We start from the raw sequence: 18,851 nt of genomic DNA on the forward strand, positions 1-18,851 counted from the left end.
CTGCTTGGGTCCCACATAGCAGAGCACCTTCCTCGGCTTGTTCTTGGCTACGCCGAAAATGCTCAGCAATTTGGCCTCGTAGCAAATGTTGTGCTTCCGCGAGGCAATGTTCTTGTGCACCAAGGTGGTGTCGCTGCCTGAAAGGAGAATTTATCAAGATGAAGTTTATGTTTTGGTTTAAAAATAAAAACTTACTGCTCAGCACAATGATGTCAAAGTCTCCATTGGGCAGCTGCTGGTCCCGGTAACTGATCACAGCCCTCAGGCAGGTGGGCTCCGGAAAGAGAGCGGTCACCGAGACCCGAGAGTTGACCCTGTCATAGGCGAAGGCAATTGCATGCTGCAGTTTCTCCACAGCAACGCCATGCAGATCATACACAGCCACTTGATAGCCCTGAAAAGGTATTTGGAAGTGTATATTATATATTATTTCATAATGAACCTCTCCTCTTCTCACCTGCAGCGCCTCATCCGATTGATTCTGGTCAAAGAGGCATGCATTCCCAAACTCATCCCTTGGCTCAATGTGCATCAACGTTGGAGCTCCCGCACAGCAAATGACGGTGCTGGCCGGGCGAATAAATCTCGATCGCCTGGCATCGATGGCTCCCGGCAAAAAGGATCGCAGGAAGGGCGATCCAGCAATGTGACTAGCACCAATCAGAACCGATATCTTATACTGGCCCGCCGTTCTCACTGTAAACTTCACCTTGGCAATATTGGCGTTATTGGGATCGGTGGAGGAGCCCAGCTCACTGATGGTCACCACCTTGCGTGTGCCCTCGGTGACCTCGACAAAGAACTGGTCCGTATCACAGATGGGGTAGGGCTGGCCATTGCGCTGAAAGAAACGAACCACAAAGCACATGGTGCCGCCAACGCAAGCCGGATCCTTCCAGTCCCACTGCACCTTGCAATTGGCGGGCAGCAGATATTTCCCAGTGACATACTGCAGCAGGGAGTGACGGGCCTGGAGTAGGGAGTAGTAAAATTTATATAGAATAATTCTGGGAACTCTAAAAGAGACCACCTACCTCTGGGGCCAGTGAGGGCTGCGTCATGGCAGCCAGTGTTACAAGGCCGGCTACGGAGACGGAGACGACTAGCATGCCTCCCCATGTCCATGCGTCCTGATGCTGGCTGCTCTTGACCACCGTCGACCAGAGCTGTGCCTTTAAAGCGTCCAGCTGTGCCTTGGATGTGGGCAGATTCTGTCGTGCCCCAGACCACAATTGCCAGTCCTTGCCAAGGATCTTGCTGGCTCGTGAATCCTCAAGCCAGTAGACGTCCTCCAGGGAGGCAACCTCCACGGCTAGCAACCGCTGGTAATGATGCTGCAACCGGTGCTCTCGAAGCCACTCGCGCAGGATTAGCTTCTGCTGGAGATGCAGAGCGGCTCGCTGGAGACGCTGCTCGTCCAGGGGCGGTAGCTCTGGCAGGCGCTCCGGATCGCCGCAGGACGAAAGGGATGAGATGCCTGGAATAGGCAAAACTTAAATTAATTTAAGCTTAACTTGAAAATATAATCATAGTTAAAGAAAGAAGCATACAATGACCTAAATTACTTATTATTATTTTTTCTTATCCGCGGGAGAAGGCGTCTCTTAACTGGGAGCCAACTTTCCTGGTAATTGAGTTTAATGGCCAAAGTTTTGTGAAACTTTTCCGTCATGTCAACTGTTTGCCGTTGTCATCATCAAGCAGCCGCTACGGCTTTTCATCCATCAGAAGGATGGAAGGAAGCACAGCTCGACTTCCAATGGCGTTTAAAATTAGTAATTTGGCCAGGCGAGTACACGTCACGTATAATCCCCTTAGCCCTTCCTCGGACCAATCAATTACACTTCAATTTTTGATGACTTAACCCAATGCCAGGACGAAAATATCCTGGGAAAACGACATTTAATGCGTTGTTTGTTGCTTATCGCTGGTTGGAAATCGACAACGAACGCCCTCTATTTTCACCCTTCTCCATTTTCCTGGTTCCCTTGAAAGCTTAACCCTGTAGTAACACCCTTCCTCTCCTTCTTCATTTCAATAAGTGAAAAACTTATTTCAGTTGGTTTCCCAACTTTGACTTTCTGCCACATGAAAAGTTAAGCGGAGAAAGGACAAGACAAAGAGGATAAGTCCATGGCCCATAAATAAGAAACACTTGAATTTTGTATGCGAAGTTGTTTGTTTCAAGAACAGAAATAAATTGAAACTGTGAAAATATTCATGAAAAAATATATACTTAAAGTCTAGAAATATAAGCTAAAGTCCTAACTATGACCAGTAATTAACTATGATCAGTAGTTTCTATGAACATTAAGTTACTCTGAACATTAAGTAACTTTGATCAGTAAGTATCTATGATCAGGAAGTAGCTATGATCAGTAATAAACTATGAACATTAAATAACAGTAACTATTTATGACCAGTATCTATAAGGAGTAAGTAACTCTGAACAGTAAGTATTTATGAGCAGTAAGTAACTCTGAACAGTAACTATCTATGACCAGTAAGTAGCTATGATCAGTAATTATCTGATCATAGTATGTATGTATGATCAGCTGATAACTTTGAACACTAATAAACAATGACTTGCAACTTTTGAATCACAACACATATCTGAGATTTGGCCAGCAGAACTCACTTCGTTCCGGGGATGTTAGAACCAGTTGGGAATCATATGCACAGATGTGTGAGATTTGTTTTGGAACGAATTTAAGATCAAGCTATGCAACTATGGAGTTATTCTTCTATATAATTTTACTAGTGTATAAGTCGGCGCATGGCGAATCGGTGCACTATATATATAGATATGTATATATAGCTGTCATAGGAACAATCGGACGATTTAGTAATTAACTATGATCAGTAATTAACTATGATCAGTAAGTATCTATGAAAATTAAGTAACTATGAGCAGTAAGTAACTCTGAACAGAAAGTATCTATAACTAGTAAGTGTCTATGACTAGTAAGTAACTCTGAACAGTAAGTATCAATGAACATTAAGTAACTCTGAACAGTAACTATCTATGACCAGTAAGTAGCTATGATCAGTAATTATCTGATCATAGTATGTATGTATGATCAGCTGATAACTTTGAACACTAATAAACAATGACTTGCAACTTTTGAATCACAACACATATCTGAGATTTGGCCAGCAGAACTCACTTCGTTCCGGGGATGTTAGAACCAGTTGGGAATCATATGCACAGATGTGTGAGATTTGTTTTGGAACGAATTTATGATCAAGCTATGCAACTATGGAGTTATTCTTCTATATAATTTTACTAGTGTATAAGTCGGCGCATGGCGAATCGGTGCACTATATATATAGATATGTATATATAGCTGTCATAGGAACAATCGGACGATTTAGTAATTAACTATGATCAGTAATTAACTATGATCAGTAAGTAACTATGAGCAGTAAGTAACTCTGAACAGAAAGTATCTATAACTAGTAAGTGTCTATGACTAGTAAGTAACTCTGAACAGTAAGTATCAATGAACATTAAGTAACTCTGAACAGTAAGTATCTATGACCAGTAAGTATGTATGATCAGTTACTAACTTTAAACACTAATAAACAATGACTTGCAACTTTTGTATCACAACACATATCTGAGACTAGGCCGGCAGAACTCACTTCGTTCCGGGGATGTTAGAACTAGTTGGGAATCATATGCATAGATGTGTGAGTTTTGTTTTAGAACAAATTTAAGCTATTTGACTGAAACTACAGAGTTATTTTTCTATAGAATTTTACTAATATATATGATAATTCGGATCAAGGCGAATCGGTGGACTTTATATATACATATATATAGCTTCCATAGGAACGATCGGAAAAAAAAAAATTTATATATACCTTTTTCAGTATTCAACGGATTAATCTAGAATAAATAGAGGAAATGCAAAACAGTGAATGAAAAAAAATGAAAATAAAATGTAAAGGTGAATAAAATGAAAGCTGGAATTACTTCATTGTTTTTTAAAATAAATATAAAAAATAAATATTTGCAATATTGAATAATAAAAGAATATATTTTAAGAAAAACATTATCCAAAATGACCACAAGAATATATAAAATGTAACTATCTATTTATTCTATTTGTATTTATAAAGTTATAAAAATAAATAAATAGCCAACGGAAACCCTAATGAATTAGTGTAAAAATTCAGTAATAAAAGCCTCCTGCAAAGCCACTGCTAATGAAATATAATAGAGATTGCGAACCAGAAACCACACCAGAAACTAAACCAAAATAAACCCCATGAAAAAGTCAGATAAACCTGGCTAGTTAACCCCGATGAAATGCAATGCCAGATCACTTAAACCCGGGCTCCCACTACGCACCACAAAATCCAGCTAAGCCAGGAGCAAAAAACTCAACTTAGTTTTGGCCAAGAGGGAACCGCAGAACTATACCAAAAAAAAAGGTATAGAACAAGCCAAGTTGAGCCGCAAAACGAGTAACGTGCAAACGAACCCCAGACCAATTGTGGTTTTCTGTTAGGGTAGACGAGTGGCTTCCAGGGGGGTGGAGAAAAAAAATATAAATAAAAAAAAAGTAGAAAATAAAGGGAGCAAAAAAATAATAGATTTTCGCGTGGAGGAGGTCGGTGTGGTTAGTAGGCAAAGTTTGCGTGCCTGACATTCGAAAACGAATTCATTTCGTTACCAATTTCTTTCGTATTTCTACAGGACCCTCCCATTGCCGCATTTCCCTTCTGTCCATTTTATTCCTAACTTGTTCATATTTCGCGCGAAACGAACGACTTCCGTTTGATTCGAATGAGGCGATATAAATACGTATATTTTTGGCCGCAGAAAAATGCCTGAAAAGTCCAAAGTGCCAACAATGAAAAGTTACATTTTCCTAGGAATATTTTACCATGCTTTTCAGCTTTTCAGCTTTTCTTTCTCTTTTGCTTTAAGCCTGGCTATTAGTATAATTAAAGTATTTCCATTGCATACTTAATGGCGCTGCAGCAAACGACCTTTGACTGAACAGGAATTACTAATCGGTTTTAATTAAGCACCAAACAGAGGGTGCAAAAATATCGCTGGAAAAGTCACACAAACAAAAAAATCAAGAAAAGGAAAAGCGTGGCAAGCTGACAAACAAAGCGAAAGGAGAAGGCCGCTAAATGAAAATGCCTTTTGAAGGTTAAAGCGCGCGACGTGCAAGGATAATCATCAGGATGACGATGATGATGACGATGATATAGATGATGGTTCATCCTGGGCAAAGGGATGATGGGTGATGATAAATGTCAAGTGAAAGCTTCTAGGGTGAAGGAGCAGCAATGACTGATGAGGCTGACTTTTGACAGTTGAAGCAGAAATTATGAGAGAAGGAGTTCAGGTAGGCAAAGGAACTCGTACATAAATGCCCTAAGTGACTAAGACCCAAAGCTCTCAAAAGGACAAAAAAAGGCACAGCAGGATAATTTCTTCATCAAAAGTTACTTGATGACTTTGAAATAAAAGTAATTAAAAGAGCTTAGCTTAGGATTTAGATCTATTAATGCAGGAAATTCAATTTTCTAAGTAGGGATCTAGGCTTCAAATTGGGTTTATGTTTTATTTCTAAATGAAAGGGAATTACAATGAGTCTCTAAAAGACTTATTTTGAACATGGAAATTTAATAATAAATACATATATGCAATAGAAAGAAATTAAGAGCAGTAATACCTATTAATTTGTATAATTACCAATTTAATTCTCTAAATAAATATTATTAAATTGGAATATTTTGTATATAAAATTGAAGTAAATGATTGACATTATTTTTATACAATAAAATTCTATTTTCAGGAAAAGCTAAACAAAAATCAATTAAATAATAAATGAGTTCTATTTGTTCCCTTAGAAAATCAATTACTTTCACACGAACAAGTAGGCGTATACTTGATATTTTCATGCCGACTTGTCTGTTGATAGATATCTATATTTTATGAACTTTTGTGAAGTGGAATAAATTGATTTTCAGCATGCAGACAAAATGACAGAAAATAGATTGACAAAATCGTGCTAGATAAATTATATATAAGCCATATTTAATCACATAAATATATAAAAAAAATATACATTAAAGCTGCATTTATAAATTCTTAGTAAAACTATATTAGTTCATTTTAGTTTTATCCTTTTTCTTACCCATCTTTTGACTAAAACACAACTTTACTTCGCTTGAGGGAATACTTTTTCCTTTACTGGATCTTATTGCACCGCCAACCCTGATGCTGCTTAGGATCAAGGCTATATCATAGTTGTTCAGATAGTCTGCCGGAAAACCCTTATAGGTAACATAGCTACGGATCATGATTAAATCCTGCCTGAGAGCCATATCCTCGGGCGTGCATTGCATCTGACCCATGTGGGGGGGAAATCTGTTAAAGGTTCCTATTGGGTTCCCAATTTCCGTCTACGTTAATTTTGACAAACAACTCAAAAGAGACTTGCTGAGTTTCGAAATTCAGGCTCGTAATAATGGAGATTTTCTTCCCCTCCTGAGTCCTTTGTTCGCTCATTAGCACAAGGATGGCAAAGATGGCAGGAAGGCAGGATGCCAGAGCGGAGCAAAGCCTCGCCAAAGTGCTGGGCAAATGTTTGCAGAGCGAGCAAACTTGGCCTATTAGCCGAGGGCTACTTAAAGCCAAATAAAAATTTCATGTCCCCCAGCCTGGGGATACAGTGCGCAATGGGTATAAGCAGTATGGTATTTGATTCTTTTTAAGGAGATAATAACACTGACAAATAAGTAGAGTGATCTCAATATTATATTATACATTTTTTAAGAAGATCAATCTCTCAAAACCCAGAGCTTATTTCACTTCATTTTGACTTGGGTTTTTACAATTTCGAAACGTGCTGTTATTGCACAATGGCTGATTTTTCCAAGGGAAATGCAGGGAATGATTTTGCTGTTTATTGTTTGCTTTTTCTCTGGAATTTTCCTGTTTTACCACCTCTACTCTCCTCCCACATTTCATCTCTTTTTCTCTCTCTGTCTCCCTGTGCTATCCTTTTTGTGCTTTTGCTCCATTGTTATCCCTGCATTGTTGTGCTCTTTTACTTTATCCTTTTTTATCGATTGTTCTCCGTCGTTGGAAGCTGCAGAAATTACAATTTGAATGACATTCGATCGCTGTGAAGAGGGGGGGGCGGCAGACGGGGCGATTAAGGTTGCCACAACAAAAGCCACAATATTTTCCTTAACCCCTACGCCGCACAACCCCCCCGCCGCACATTTCACCCTTTGTGTTTGTTTACCAAAGTGAAAAATGATAAAATTGCCAGCTTCATTTTCCACCGAGGACATCCTGCGGGTGTGTGTATATGTGTGTGTGTGTTTCCCTTTGCCTTCTTATTCCTGGCTTTATGCACTTACAAAAAATAGTACAGGGTTAAGCTTACAGCTTAATATTTAAGTAAACCCCTTTAAAATCATGACTTACATATTAAGGAATTTTTTAAAAATTAAAACCTAAATGTATTTTACTTTGTTTAAACTCTAGATTATAATTTACATATAATAATACATCTAATAATATATCTAATACTCTCTTAAGGTTTCCTGTGCATTGCAGATATATTTTCATTTCCCTCAAAGTAATAATAATTCCCTTGATAAAGCTTTGTGCTTGTTTTTTTTACACAATTGCAAATATATTTTCCGTGTTAAGCTTAAAGTTTCTCGCTTGGATATAATAAATCAGCAGGAAAATGGAAAAACAGGAGCAGAGAGGAGAGAACAATGTCCAATGACTGCACTCGGCAGCTGCAACAAATTCATCCACAAATATTTCATCTGCTTACAATAATTTATGTATGCCTGTCTGCAGGAGACAGGTTCCAGGAGCCAGGATCCAGGCGCCAGGACTAGCAGAAGCAGATTCAGCACTAGCAAAAGAAAACCATGAAGCGTAAGCATAAGGGTATGTGGGTGCCAGAAGTAAGTATTTGCATATTTAATTTAAAATAAAGCGCACTCTTTGCAGCAGAAACAAACACACACTCAGTTATATATATAACTCATACAAGAACAGAAAACACTCATCTTGGGCTTCTTGCCACACCACTCGCCTCAAGTGGCGGCATAAATTCAAAATGCCACTTTGGCAACAGTCTCGGCAAATTACGTATACGCAATGTTGGCGCACACAAACAGCCATACAACCATCTCACTCTCATTCACTTTCGCTCTCTCTCTCTCTGTTTCTCTGTGTTAGCTCCCAAGTGTCCTTACGGCAAGCTGTGCTCTCTCTTCTCCGCTCTCCCCTCTCTATATCCTGCCGAAACCCTGCCCTTCCTGCCTGCTTTCAATATGAATTTCGCAATTTAGGGAAAATCTGTAGCCAAAATACTATATATACTATATACACCACTCAACTGCAGTTAGATTTGTGTATATGCGATGTGAACGTGTTTATATATTTACGATATATCTCTGTCTGCGACACGTACGTGAAGGTATAGGTGTATTTATTTGCATTTAATGGGTTTTAAGAGGAGGAAAGTAAAGCCAAAGTCAAGATAGGAAATATCCTAAATTGAATTAGTTTAGGTTGTAAGGTGAAAGCATTTTAATTATCAAATTTATAATACAATTTTAATTAAATGATGATGAGTTGAAAGAGATGTAAGGTTTTGATAATGAAATTTCACTCAAGGAAATAGAGAAGAAAATGAATTTATTTCACCAATTAGTAACTGAAAGAGGTTCGAAAAAGCTAAGATTTGAGAAAGATATGTTTATTTAAAATCTACAATTTTCTGGGATATGTAGTAAAGTAGAGTTGATGTTATCAATAGTAATAATAACAGGATTTAATGTCTACTTTATGTAAATAGCAAAATATATGTTAAGCTACAAATTTTAAATTGAAATATATAGCTCAAAGAAGCTGGGGTCGGAAAAATTTTTTTTTTGAAATTTGAAAGCTGGAATCGTTTGCCCATCGTTTGCCCATGTTTGCCCACCTTTTACTTTTTTTTGCCCACGTCCAGTTTTGAAAATATTCGACTTTGAAAATTTGCATCATTTTTCGAAAAAACAAAAGTTGAATTTTTTCAAATTTTTTTTTTGGAAATCGCAATAACATCGTTTGCCCACGTTTGCCCACCCTTTAGAATTTTGAAAAAACTTCAAGTTTAGAAAATTTTCAAAATTGTACTGGGAAATTTTGAATTTTAAAATTTTGAAAACTGGAATCGTTTGCCCATTCGTTGCCCATGTTTGCCCACCCTTTACTTTTTTTTGCCCACGTCCAGTTTTGAAAATATTCAACTTTGAAAATTTTTCAAAATTATAACGTTTGCCCACCCTTTAAAACTTAATATTTTTAACAAAAAACGATTGCCCACCTCTTAAAACTAAATAAAATCGTTTGCCCACCCTCTAAAATTAAATATTTTTAACAAAAAACGATTGCCCACCTCTTAAAACTAAAAAAAATCGTTTGCCCACCCTCTAAAATTAAATATTTTTAACAAAAACTGATTGCCCACCTCTTAAAACTAAATAAAATCGTTTGCCCACCATTTAAAATTAAATATTTTTAACAAAAAATGATTGCCCACCTCTTAAAACTAAATAAAATCGTTTGCCCACCCTCTAAAATTAAATATTTTTAACAAAAACAGATTGCCCACCTCTTAAAACTAAATAAAATCGTTTGCCCACCCTTTAAAATTAAATATTTTTAACAAAAAATGATTGCCCACCTCTTAAAACTAAATAAAATCGTTTGCCCACCCTCTAAAATTAAATATTTTTAACAAAAACAGATTGCCCACCTCTTAAAACTAAATAAAATCGTTTGCCCACCCTTTAAAATTAAATATTTTTAACAAAAAACGATTGCCCACCTCTTAAAACTAAAAAAAATCGTTTGCCCACCCCCTAAAATTAAATATTTTAAACAAAAAACGATTGCCCACCTCTTAAAACTAAATAAAATCGTTTGCCCACCCTTTAAAATTAAAAAATTTCGTTTGCCCACCCCCTAAAATTAAATATTTTTAACAAAAAACGATTGCCCACCTCTTTAAACTAAATAAAATCGTTTGCCCACCCTTTAAAGTTAAAAAATTTCGTTTGCCCACCCCTTAATTTTAAGTATTTATATTAAAAAACGTTTGCCCATGTCTTATAATTAAATATTATCGTTTGCCCACCCCTTAATTTTAAGTATTTTTATTAAAAAACGTTTGCCCAACTCTGAATATTAAATAAAATCACTTAATGTGTTATGTTTACAATTGTTAAATCCGTAATATCGGTTGCAAAAAGTACTTGTAACGAAAAAAAAAAACATATTACAAAATTATTATAAAATCTGGTTTGGAAATGGTTCAAATTGCTACGTTATAAAAATTCTACTAAAAATTTTACAATTCAATTTTTCCGTTTTTTAATTTTGCATAAAACATACCAGCTATGGCCGAAAAACATCTAACGACAGGTGCCAGGACAAAAAAACACTACTGCCTCAAACATGTTGCAGACAGAGTGGCGGCCATACGATATAAGTCGTTGTTGCAGAATTGTGATCCCGAAACTTTATGATTTCTACCGCCTATCTGACGCCAAAAATTTAGTAGAATTATTCTTATAAAGTTTGGCGCCTCAATGATCGCAACCGAGAGTCGTCTGGGAAGACTTCATGTGGCGCCTTTACGTCTATTATTTAGTAGTATTTACATATATAGATCCCTGTATTCTAATATGCAGATATTCCCATCTATATACATGGCGCCAGCAAGTCCTTGCCACAGGTAGTCCCACAATTTGTATGGTCTGGCGTACGCAGGCAGAGGCGCCACATGAAGTCTTCCCAGACGACTCTCGGTTGCGATCATTGAGGCGCCAAACTTTATAAGAATAATTCTACTAAATTTTTGGCGTCAGATAGGCGGTAGAAATCATAAAGTTTCGGGATCACAATTCTGCAACAACGACTTATATCGTATGGCCGCCACTCTGTCTGCAACATGTTTGAGGCAGTAGTGTTTTTTTGTCCTGGCACCTGTCGTTAGATGTTTTTCGGCCATAGCTGGTATGTTTTATGCAAAATTAAAAAACGGAAAAATTGAATTGTAAAATTTTTAGTAGAATTTTTATAACGTAGCAATTTGAACCATTTCCAAACCAGATTTTATAATAATTTTGTAATATGTTTTTTTTTTTCGTTACAAGTACTTTTTGCAACCGATATTACGGATTTAACAATTGTAAACATAACACATTAAGTGATTTTATTTAATATTCAGAGTTGGGCAAACGTTTTTTAATAAAAATACTTAAAATTAAGGGGTGGGCAAACGATAATATTTAATTTTAAGACATGGGCAAACGTTTTTTAATATAAATACTTAAAATTAAGGGGTGGGCAAACGAAATTTTTTAACTTTAAAGGGTGGGCAAACGATTTTATTTAGTTTAAAGAGGTGGGCAATCGTTTTTTGTTAAAAATATTTAATTTTAGGGGGTGGGCAAACGAAATTTTTTAATTTTAAAGGGTGGGCAAACGATTTTATTTAGTTTTAAGAGGTGGGCAATCGTTTTTTGTTTAAAATATTTAATTTTAGGGGGTGGGCAAACGATTTTTTTTAGTTTTAAGAGGTGGGCAATCGTTTTTTGTTAAAAATATTTAATTTTAAAGGGTGGGCAAACGATTTTATTTAGTTTTAAGAGGTGGGCAATCTGTTTTTGTTAAAAATATTTAATTTTAGAGGGTGGGCAAACGATTTTATTTAGTTTTAAGAGGTGGGCAATCATTTTTTGTTAAAAATATTTAATTTTAAAGGGTGGGCAAACGATTTTATTTAGTTTTAAGAGGTGGGCAATCTGTTTTTGTTAAAAATATTTAATTTTAGAGGGTGGGCAAACGATTTTATTTAGTTTTAAGAGGTGGGCAATCATTTTTTGTTAAAAATATTTAATTTTAAAGGGTGGGCAAACGATTTTATTTAGTTTTAAGAGGTGGGCAATCTGTTTTTGTTAAAAATATTTAATTTTAGAGGGTGGGCAAACGATTTTATTTAGTTTTAAGAGGTGGGCAATCATTTTTTGTTAAAAATATTTAATTTTAAATGGTGGGCAAACGATTTTATTTAGTTTTAAGAGGTGGGCAATCAGTTTTTGTTAAAAATATTTAATTTTAGAGGGTGGGCAAACGATTTTTTTTAGTTTTAAGAGGTGGGCAATCGTTTTTTGTTAAAAATATTTAATTTTAGAGGGTGGGCAAACGATTTTATTTAGTTTTAAGAGGTGGGCAATCGTTTTTTGTTAAAAATATTAAGTTTTAAAGGGTGGGCAAACGTTATAATTTTGAAAAATTTTCAAAGTTGAATATTTTCAAAACTGGACGTGGGCAAAAAAAAGTAAAGGGTGGGCAAACATGGGCAACGAATGGGCAAACGATTCCAGTTTTCAAAATTTTAAAATTCAAAATTTCCCAGTACAATTTTGAAAATTTTCTAAACTTGAAGTTTTTTCAAAATTCTAAAGGGTGGGCAAACGTGGGCAAACGATGTTATTGCGATTTCCAAAAAAAAAATTTGAAAAAATTCAACTTTTGTTTTTTCGAAAAATGATTAAAATTTTCAAAGTCGAATATTTTCAAAACTGGACGTGGGCAAAAAAAAGTAAAAGGTGGGCAAACATGGGCAAACGATGGGCAAACGATTCCAGCTTTCAAATTTCAAAAAAAAAATTTTTCCGACCCCAGCTTCTTTGAGCTGAAATATATATAATAAAAGACACATAACATTTTAAATATAATTAATTTCTAGTAGAAATTTGCATTAAAATAGGGATAACAGACTTTTTAAAGTATTTATCATTATTACATTACATTTAAGTAGATATTTTCATTAAAATAAGATAGCAGATCTCGTTAAGCTTTTTATCACTCTAATAAAAATCAAATTTGATTGTTATTCACTTAGATCCCTTTCAATTCTTCACCATTAAAGTTAAACCCCTTTAAAAAATCTTCAAAAAATATTAATCCTACCTACCTAACATTTAGTTAAAATCAAATCACCTTTGGTGACTCCCATAAAATCTGGCTTATATCTCCAAACTAAATAAATGCTCACCTAGACAATTCTCAACTTTCAATGGCACAAAAAGCCATTCCATTTATCTCGGAAAAGTATTTCTATAGACACACACACACCAACTACACACAATCTGTAGAGCCTTGGCCTCCAGGGACAACAGACAGCAATAGAGACAGGCTGGAAAATTCAGAGAAAAGAAGCCATCATCACATAGTTTTCCCTTTTCCCCCCCCAAAAGCAGCTGCAGTTTACCTAAGCCTGGACAGACAAAATGAGCGTTGCAATAAAATTTTTAAACACTCACACTTGGGGGGCAAACATTTCGAAGAAAATAAAAGAAAGTAAGAAAAAAATCACAGAGAAAGAGGGGTGAAAAGTGTTCGTTGGCAATTGCCTGCAAATAATGCCGCAGCTGAGAAAAAAAGGAGGCGCAGGACCTTAAGAACGAGGATGACTACGTTGTTGGCAGGCGAGAGGAATAAATAAGAAGAAAAAAATGCTGGCAGGAAAAGGCAAAGAAAAGCGGCCAGAGCAGGGGAAAAATTACCCAAGCAGGCGGCAGAAAATGGAGATCACTGGGAAAAGCTTTTATGGAAATGCGCAATCAATATTTTCTTACTTAAAGGAATAACTAGTAATAAGAAATACAAGAGTTTAAGGATTTAAGTCCAAGCCTTTCTGAGTTAAAAATATAATAACACAAATGTAATCAGTATAAAATTAATTTAAAAATCAATAGATTTCTTCAAGCGAATTAAATCTGAAAAGATTTAAAATCATGGCTTGATTATTTCAATTATTTTCTTAAACGATACTCAGCAGAACCTTCTTATTGTATTGTATTGTTAATTTCAAATATTTTGTAGGTAGTTTTATATATAGTTTACATTAGCTTATATTTTTTTAGCTTTTAATCTATTGTCCTAAGATTTTTCCTTGTGCATCTTTAAAATGCTTTGGATAAAGACTAGACACGGGGGGTCTCATCTTGCACCTTTGGCTTGAAGCTTCATTCGACCATCGACAAACTAACCGCAGCTGTTGCACCTGGCCATATCCTTCCTCTTGCACCTTCTTCACATACCTTACACAGCTTCCTTCGTTTTTTTTTTTTTTTGGCTGCTTTACATTTTTGTGGCATCCACAAGCCGACAGCATCCTTTGCATACGGGCACACAGCCCGCACAAGCCGCATGGCCAACTTTGAAGGCAAACAGCTGTTGGCCCCCCCAAGAACCCCTTTATCCTGTGGATCCCCAGGATCCCAGGATTCAGGGGGTGTGACATTAAATGTCGCTTAATTTGAGTGCCCCTTGGCAGCAGCAGCTGTTGCAGATGGTTTTTTGCCATTTGAAATCCAAAGTCTGGGAATGGGGAATGATGTTCGTTACATTTGAAGCTGCGGGCATTAGAAAACCACAAATGCAGAGAGGAAAAGTGGAAAATGCATTCAGCCCGGAGCATAATTCACACCCAGGAATGCCACAGAAAGGAGGAAGGAGCCAGCATTTTTCATGTAAATTCCTCAAATTCCAAACGAGAAAGGCCAACTTGACATGAATTGCTGTTGCATTTCTGTAATTTATCGATTTGTAATTGAGTGCACATTTCGGTGGCTAGAAAGGAATTTATTGAATTTTATGTAAATGGAATAGGAAAGGAAAGTACAATTAAATAATAAATTTCATCGAAAAAATGTATTGAAATTAAACCCAGACCTAGACATAATGGCCATTAAATTACATTTTAATTGCAAATCATTGGACATAATTGTTTGACTGCAATTACAATAAGGTAATAAATACATAGAAATCTATAATTGAATTGATTTAAGTGAGCACTGGAAGGATTTAAAATTAATTTAAGTAATAATCATTACGAGGATACACAGCAAATTACTATATAATCTTTAAGGTGATAGTTTAAACGAGAATAAGTCCTTAACCTAAGTGGGTTCCTAAATTCCTAAATCTTCTATATAAATATTTAAAAATTTTAGACATACGTATAGGTATATTTATTTACTTTATAATTAGTAGAAAAATAAATGATAAAACGATATTTGTACGTTTCCTATTTATATTTTCAAATCATACATTTATCTAAGTAATACCCAAGTTAAATCAAGGCTACGCCTATTTACTATTACATTTTCCCTTTTAAATCGTTAAATTTTCGTTTAAATAAAATTTTCACAGCCGTCACATTAAAACCAAATGCAAATTCAAATGCAATTTCGATTGGTGAATTAAAAGTCATTACGGCCACAGCTATCAACAAAATTTATGTGAAAAATATGCATTTGTGCAATTGTTATGCAAACAATATTTGTGGAACGGAAAAGCAACCCTTTTTTCAGCGGGATGAAAACCCTACTTAACCTACTTTCCCAAAACGAGAGAGTGAGAGAGAGTGTAGAATGCAATGCATAAATTCCATTATTTATTCATTATAATAAGACCAAACCAACCATGAACTTTTAATCACAATTTGCACTCCCGGACATAATCGCAGTTGCCAGTAGTTTTGCTATTTGATTTCTCATCTGTTTTGGGCAATTTAATTAAGCGCTCCGGCTTTTGTTTCCTGCCTGCCAGGCGGAAAACTGCACTTTCCCCGGTTTTATGTAGGTGAAAAATCCACAGAAACCAATTTGCAACTTTAATGCACACGCCCACGGAAAAGCAGTGAAAAATCCACTGACATGAGCCTGCAAACTTTTACCTCTACCTCCGTTTTTCCTCTATTTTCGCCACTTATATTTTTTTGTTTTAATTTTATTTAGCTTTTTTTTATCTAACTGGGTAAAGCGAAGCCAAATTGGGTTAAAACCATAATGCCAAAGTATTAATGTTGCACTTTTGGCAAGCTGGGGGCGAGGGGCGAGGGGGTTGGCCAAACCAAAAACCGCAAACATGAACTGGTTTAGGTAAGCGTTACCTCAGTCCACACACATGTTATATATATGTTTTTATATATATATGTAAGTATGTTTGGGTTCTGGCAAACATGGCAGAAAACATTTGCCAACTGCCATCAGCACAGAATGCAAAACCAAAAGCTGAAAACTACAGCCTGCAAATGGAGGCGAGTCCTTTTCTCTTCCCTCTCTCTCTCTCTCTCTTGGGGTCCTGGCAATAAATGGCCCAAGAGGCGAAGTGCAGTAAAAAGGGTGGCAATCGGAAGTCCAAGTGCAGGTGCTAAAATTCAAATACCCTTGATGATCCTTGATGATGGCATTAAATGGATTTGATTGTCATGTTTTTCGTAAGTTCTCAAATAAAATAGATCACGTTAAAGGTTTTTTCTGGGATTTTGAAATCGACTTAAATGGTGTTTTAAAAAGATGTCACAAAATGTTACAGCTCAACAACTTTATTTAATATAATACGGTGAAATTATTAAAACAAGAGCTAAAGACAGAAAATTATTTATGTATGTTAGCTTCTTTTTTATAAAACCATATTCATACCCTTTATATTTAAGTCAGAAGCTTAAAACTAAGTGAAGGAGTCGTTTCCGACCCAATAAGTCACATATATTATTGATCAGAATAAAGAGCTGAACTTATCTAGGCATGTCTGGTTGAAAACAAAATTTTTGAAATATTTAAAAAAAATAGATAAAGGGTTACATCGTCAAAATTTTACAAAATTAACGACAAATTTATTTATTTTTTTCATTATATATTGAGTATGCAGAATTATTAACATAATAAAAACTAGCATAGAAAAGGTTTCCGATTTGAAATGAATGATTTTTTCGACTAGTTATGCGATTATTTTGATTTGATTAGTTGAAAAAATTTTCATATAAAAATATAGTTAAACATCGATCCAAAATTAGAAATACTTTAGGCTTCGTTATGATTAAGATTAAATTCGATCCTGCAATGGTAAATTAAATTCGGTTTTTCGAAGCTAATTTCCTTTCTTGCTTTAATTAATTTTTTATAAAGAAAAACCCTATTTTAGATAGTTTTTGATAATATTTATTTAACCTAAAGCTTGTAACTTTCTTTTATAATAAATTGCAAATAATTTTGAAGTCATTATTTATAGATTTAATTTCTCTATAAATAATAAACCTATGTCAACTTTACCTAAAACTCTAAAATCCTTAAAATTCCCCATGACTGAAAAACCCCAAGGGAACGTTTTATTCACGTTCACTTTTGGGGGGCTTAAAAAAAAGGAAAACCTGCCCTTTTGTGAAAAGCAAACACCTGCTCACAGCTGCAATACCTTAGACGAGGGTATGGAAATTCAGTAAAACGCAGGTTGAACGTGGAATATTTGCCTCTGCGCCTACACACACTGCCATGCACACACCCACACCCACGTACACACACACATGTGCATACATTCTTAGCCCCTTGTGTGTTTGCACTGAAAACATGGAAATTCGCATAAACAAATTTACACGAACGAAGCTGCAACACTTTGGCATTTGCCAATTGGAGTTTCGCATTTGTATTCATACGAGAGTGTGTGTGTGTGTGTGTGTGTGAGTGTGTGTATGTGTTTTGTGTGTGTAGGTGTGGGCTTTGGTTGAAGGTCCTGAATGGAAATTGTTTATGGTGGAAATTATTTACTTAGTGCACATATATTTCATGTCAGAAATTTTAAAGTATGAATGAAATTTGAACGAATATATCACAAGGAGATCAAGTTATAAAATCACTTTGGAGGATGAATAAAACTGTAAGGATAAAAGGATATTACTCAAGGAAGAATAAAGTTTTAAATTTATAAATAAATTTAGTAAATATATTACTATTTTAAGAGGGGGTAATTACTAAAAGGGTTTAATAACTATATTCTAATAATCAGTTCAAATATTCCCCACGTTTCGGATATTCTTCAGGGAAGAATAAAGTTTTAAATGAAATCAATTCAATAAAAATGTTTCTACTTTAATAGTGAGAAATTAATAAAAGCGGTTTAAAATTTATTATAATAGTTACATCAAATATTCCTCCAGTAGTATGTAATATATAACTGAGCTAAATGTACCATTCATTAAGTCTTCTTTCCCAATTAAAGTTACGAATTTATTTTTAAAGACTTTTAATAAATCTCGAAGTTCTTAGTCAATATATACTTTCAATTAAAAAAAGGCTTAAGACTCAAAAAGAAATGGCAAATGATTTTCCAGCTTTTCAATCCTGAATAGCACTTATTGACATTGAGTTAATGTTAATTAATCGCAAAGGAAACAGCGAAACTGCATTAATGCAATCATTTCTTTTCACACAATGAAATGGAATGGAAAAAAAAGGTCACCAATAATCCTATCAATTTTCAGCCATCAGAATTTAAGTGGACAATCTACTTAAAAGCTGTCATTAATGAGGTCGAAAGTGTTATCCTTTTAACACCACATATGATTTAAACGATGCTTAAAAAGAGCTTAATCTTTTTTAAAGCAGCTTTAATTTCAACTCACAAAGTATTTTATTTAACACTTTAATTTTGGTACGTATTTAATCCAAATTAATCCTTATTTTCACTTATTTCCATACTTATGGTTATCCTCTTTAAATCTCCTTTAAAGACCCCGCAATAGATTTCAAGTTTTTCCTTGGCCAAACACTGCAGATGTTGCATCATTTGGCCCGCTCTTTGCCATTTCAATTTTCCCCCGTCTATAACAGTGGCCCGGCGGGCTTATGGGCCAGGCCTAAATCCCACCCCCAAAGAGTCGCTTACACATTACGTGCATAAGAGCACTTTGCTGGCCATTTGCGTTTTGCATTTCGGACTGGCTTTT

The 18,851-nt window shown here is 35.3% G+C and overlaps 1 protein-coding gene across 13 annotated transcripts in view; it reads right to left on the reverse strand.

Annotated features, from left to right (window-relative positions):
• The window catches only part of LOC110182277 (apoptosis-resistant E3 ubiquitin protein ligase 1), a 33,928-nt gene that overhangs the window by 2,568 nt on the left and 12,509 nt on the right, over positions 1-18,851 (reverse strand). For 11 of the 13 annotated variants that reach the window (XM_086832644.1, XM_020950295.2, XM_086832649.1 and 8 more), the window contains 4 exons: positions 1,035-1,477; positions 458-970; positions 196-394; positions 1-137 (listed from right to left, as the gene is read on the reverse strand). In XM_086832644.1, the coding sequence (XP_086688770.1) occupies positions 1-137; positions 196-394; positions 458-970; positions 1,035-1,477 (1,292 nt within the window). Of the gene's footprint in view, positions 138-195; positions 395-457; positions 971-1,034; positions 1,478-6,164; positions 6,467-18,851 lie in introns of those variants that run through there. The other 2 variants (XM_086832643.1, XM_086832642.1) reach the window with 1 other exon arrangement.

Source organism: Drosophila serrata, unplaced genomic scaffold (genome assembly GCF_035046125.1).
Source record: "Drosophila serrata isolate PLE 108 unplaced genomic scaffold, ASM3504612v1 contig_249, whole genome shotgun sequence".
Lineage (NCBI taxonomy): Eukaryota > Metazoa > Arthropoda > Insecta > Diptera > Drosophilidae > Drosophila > Drosophila serrata.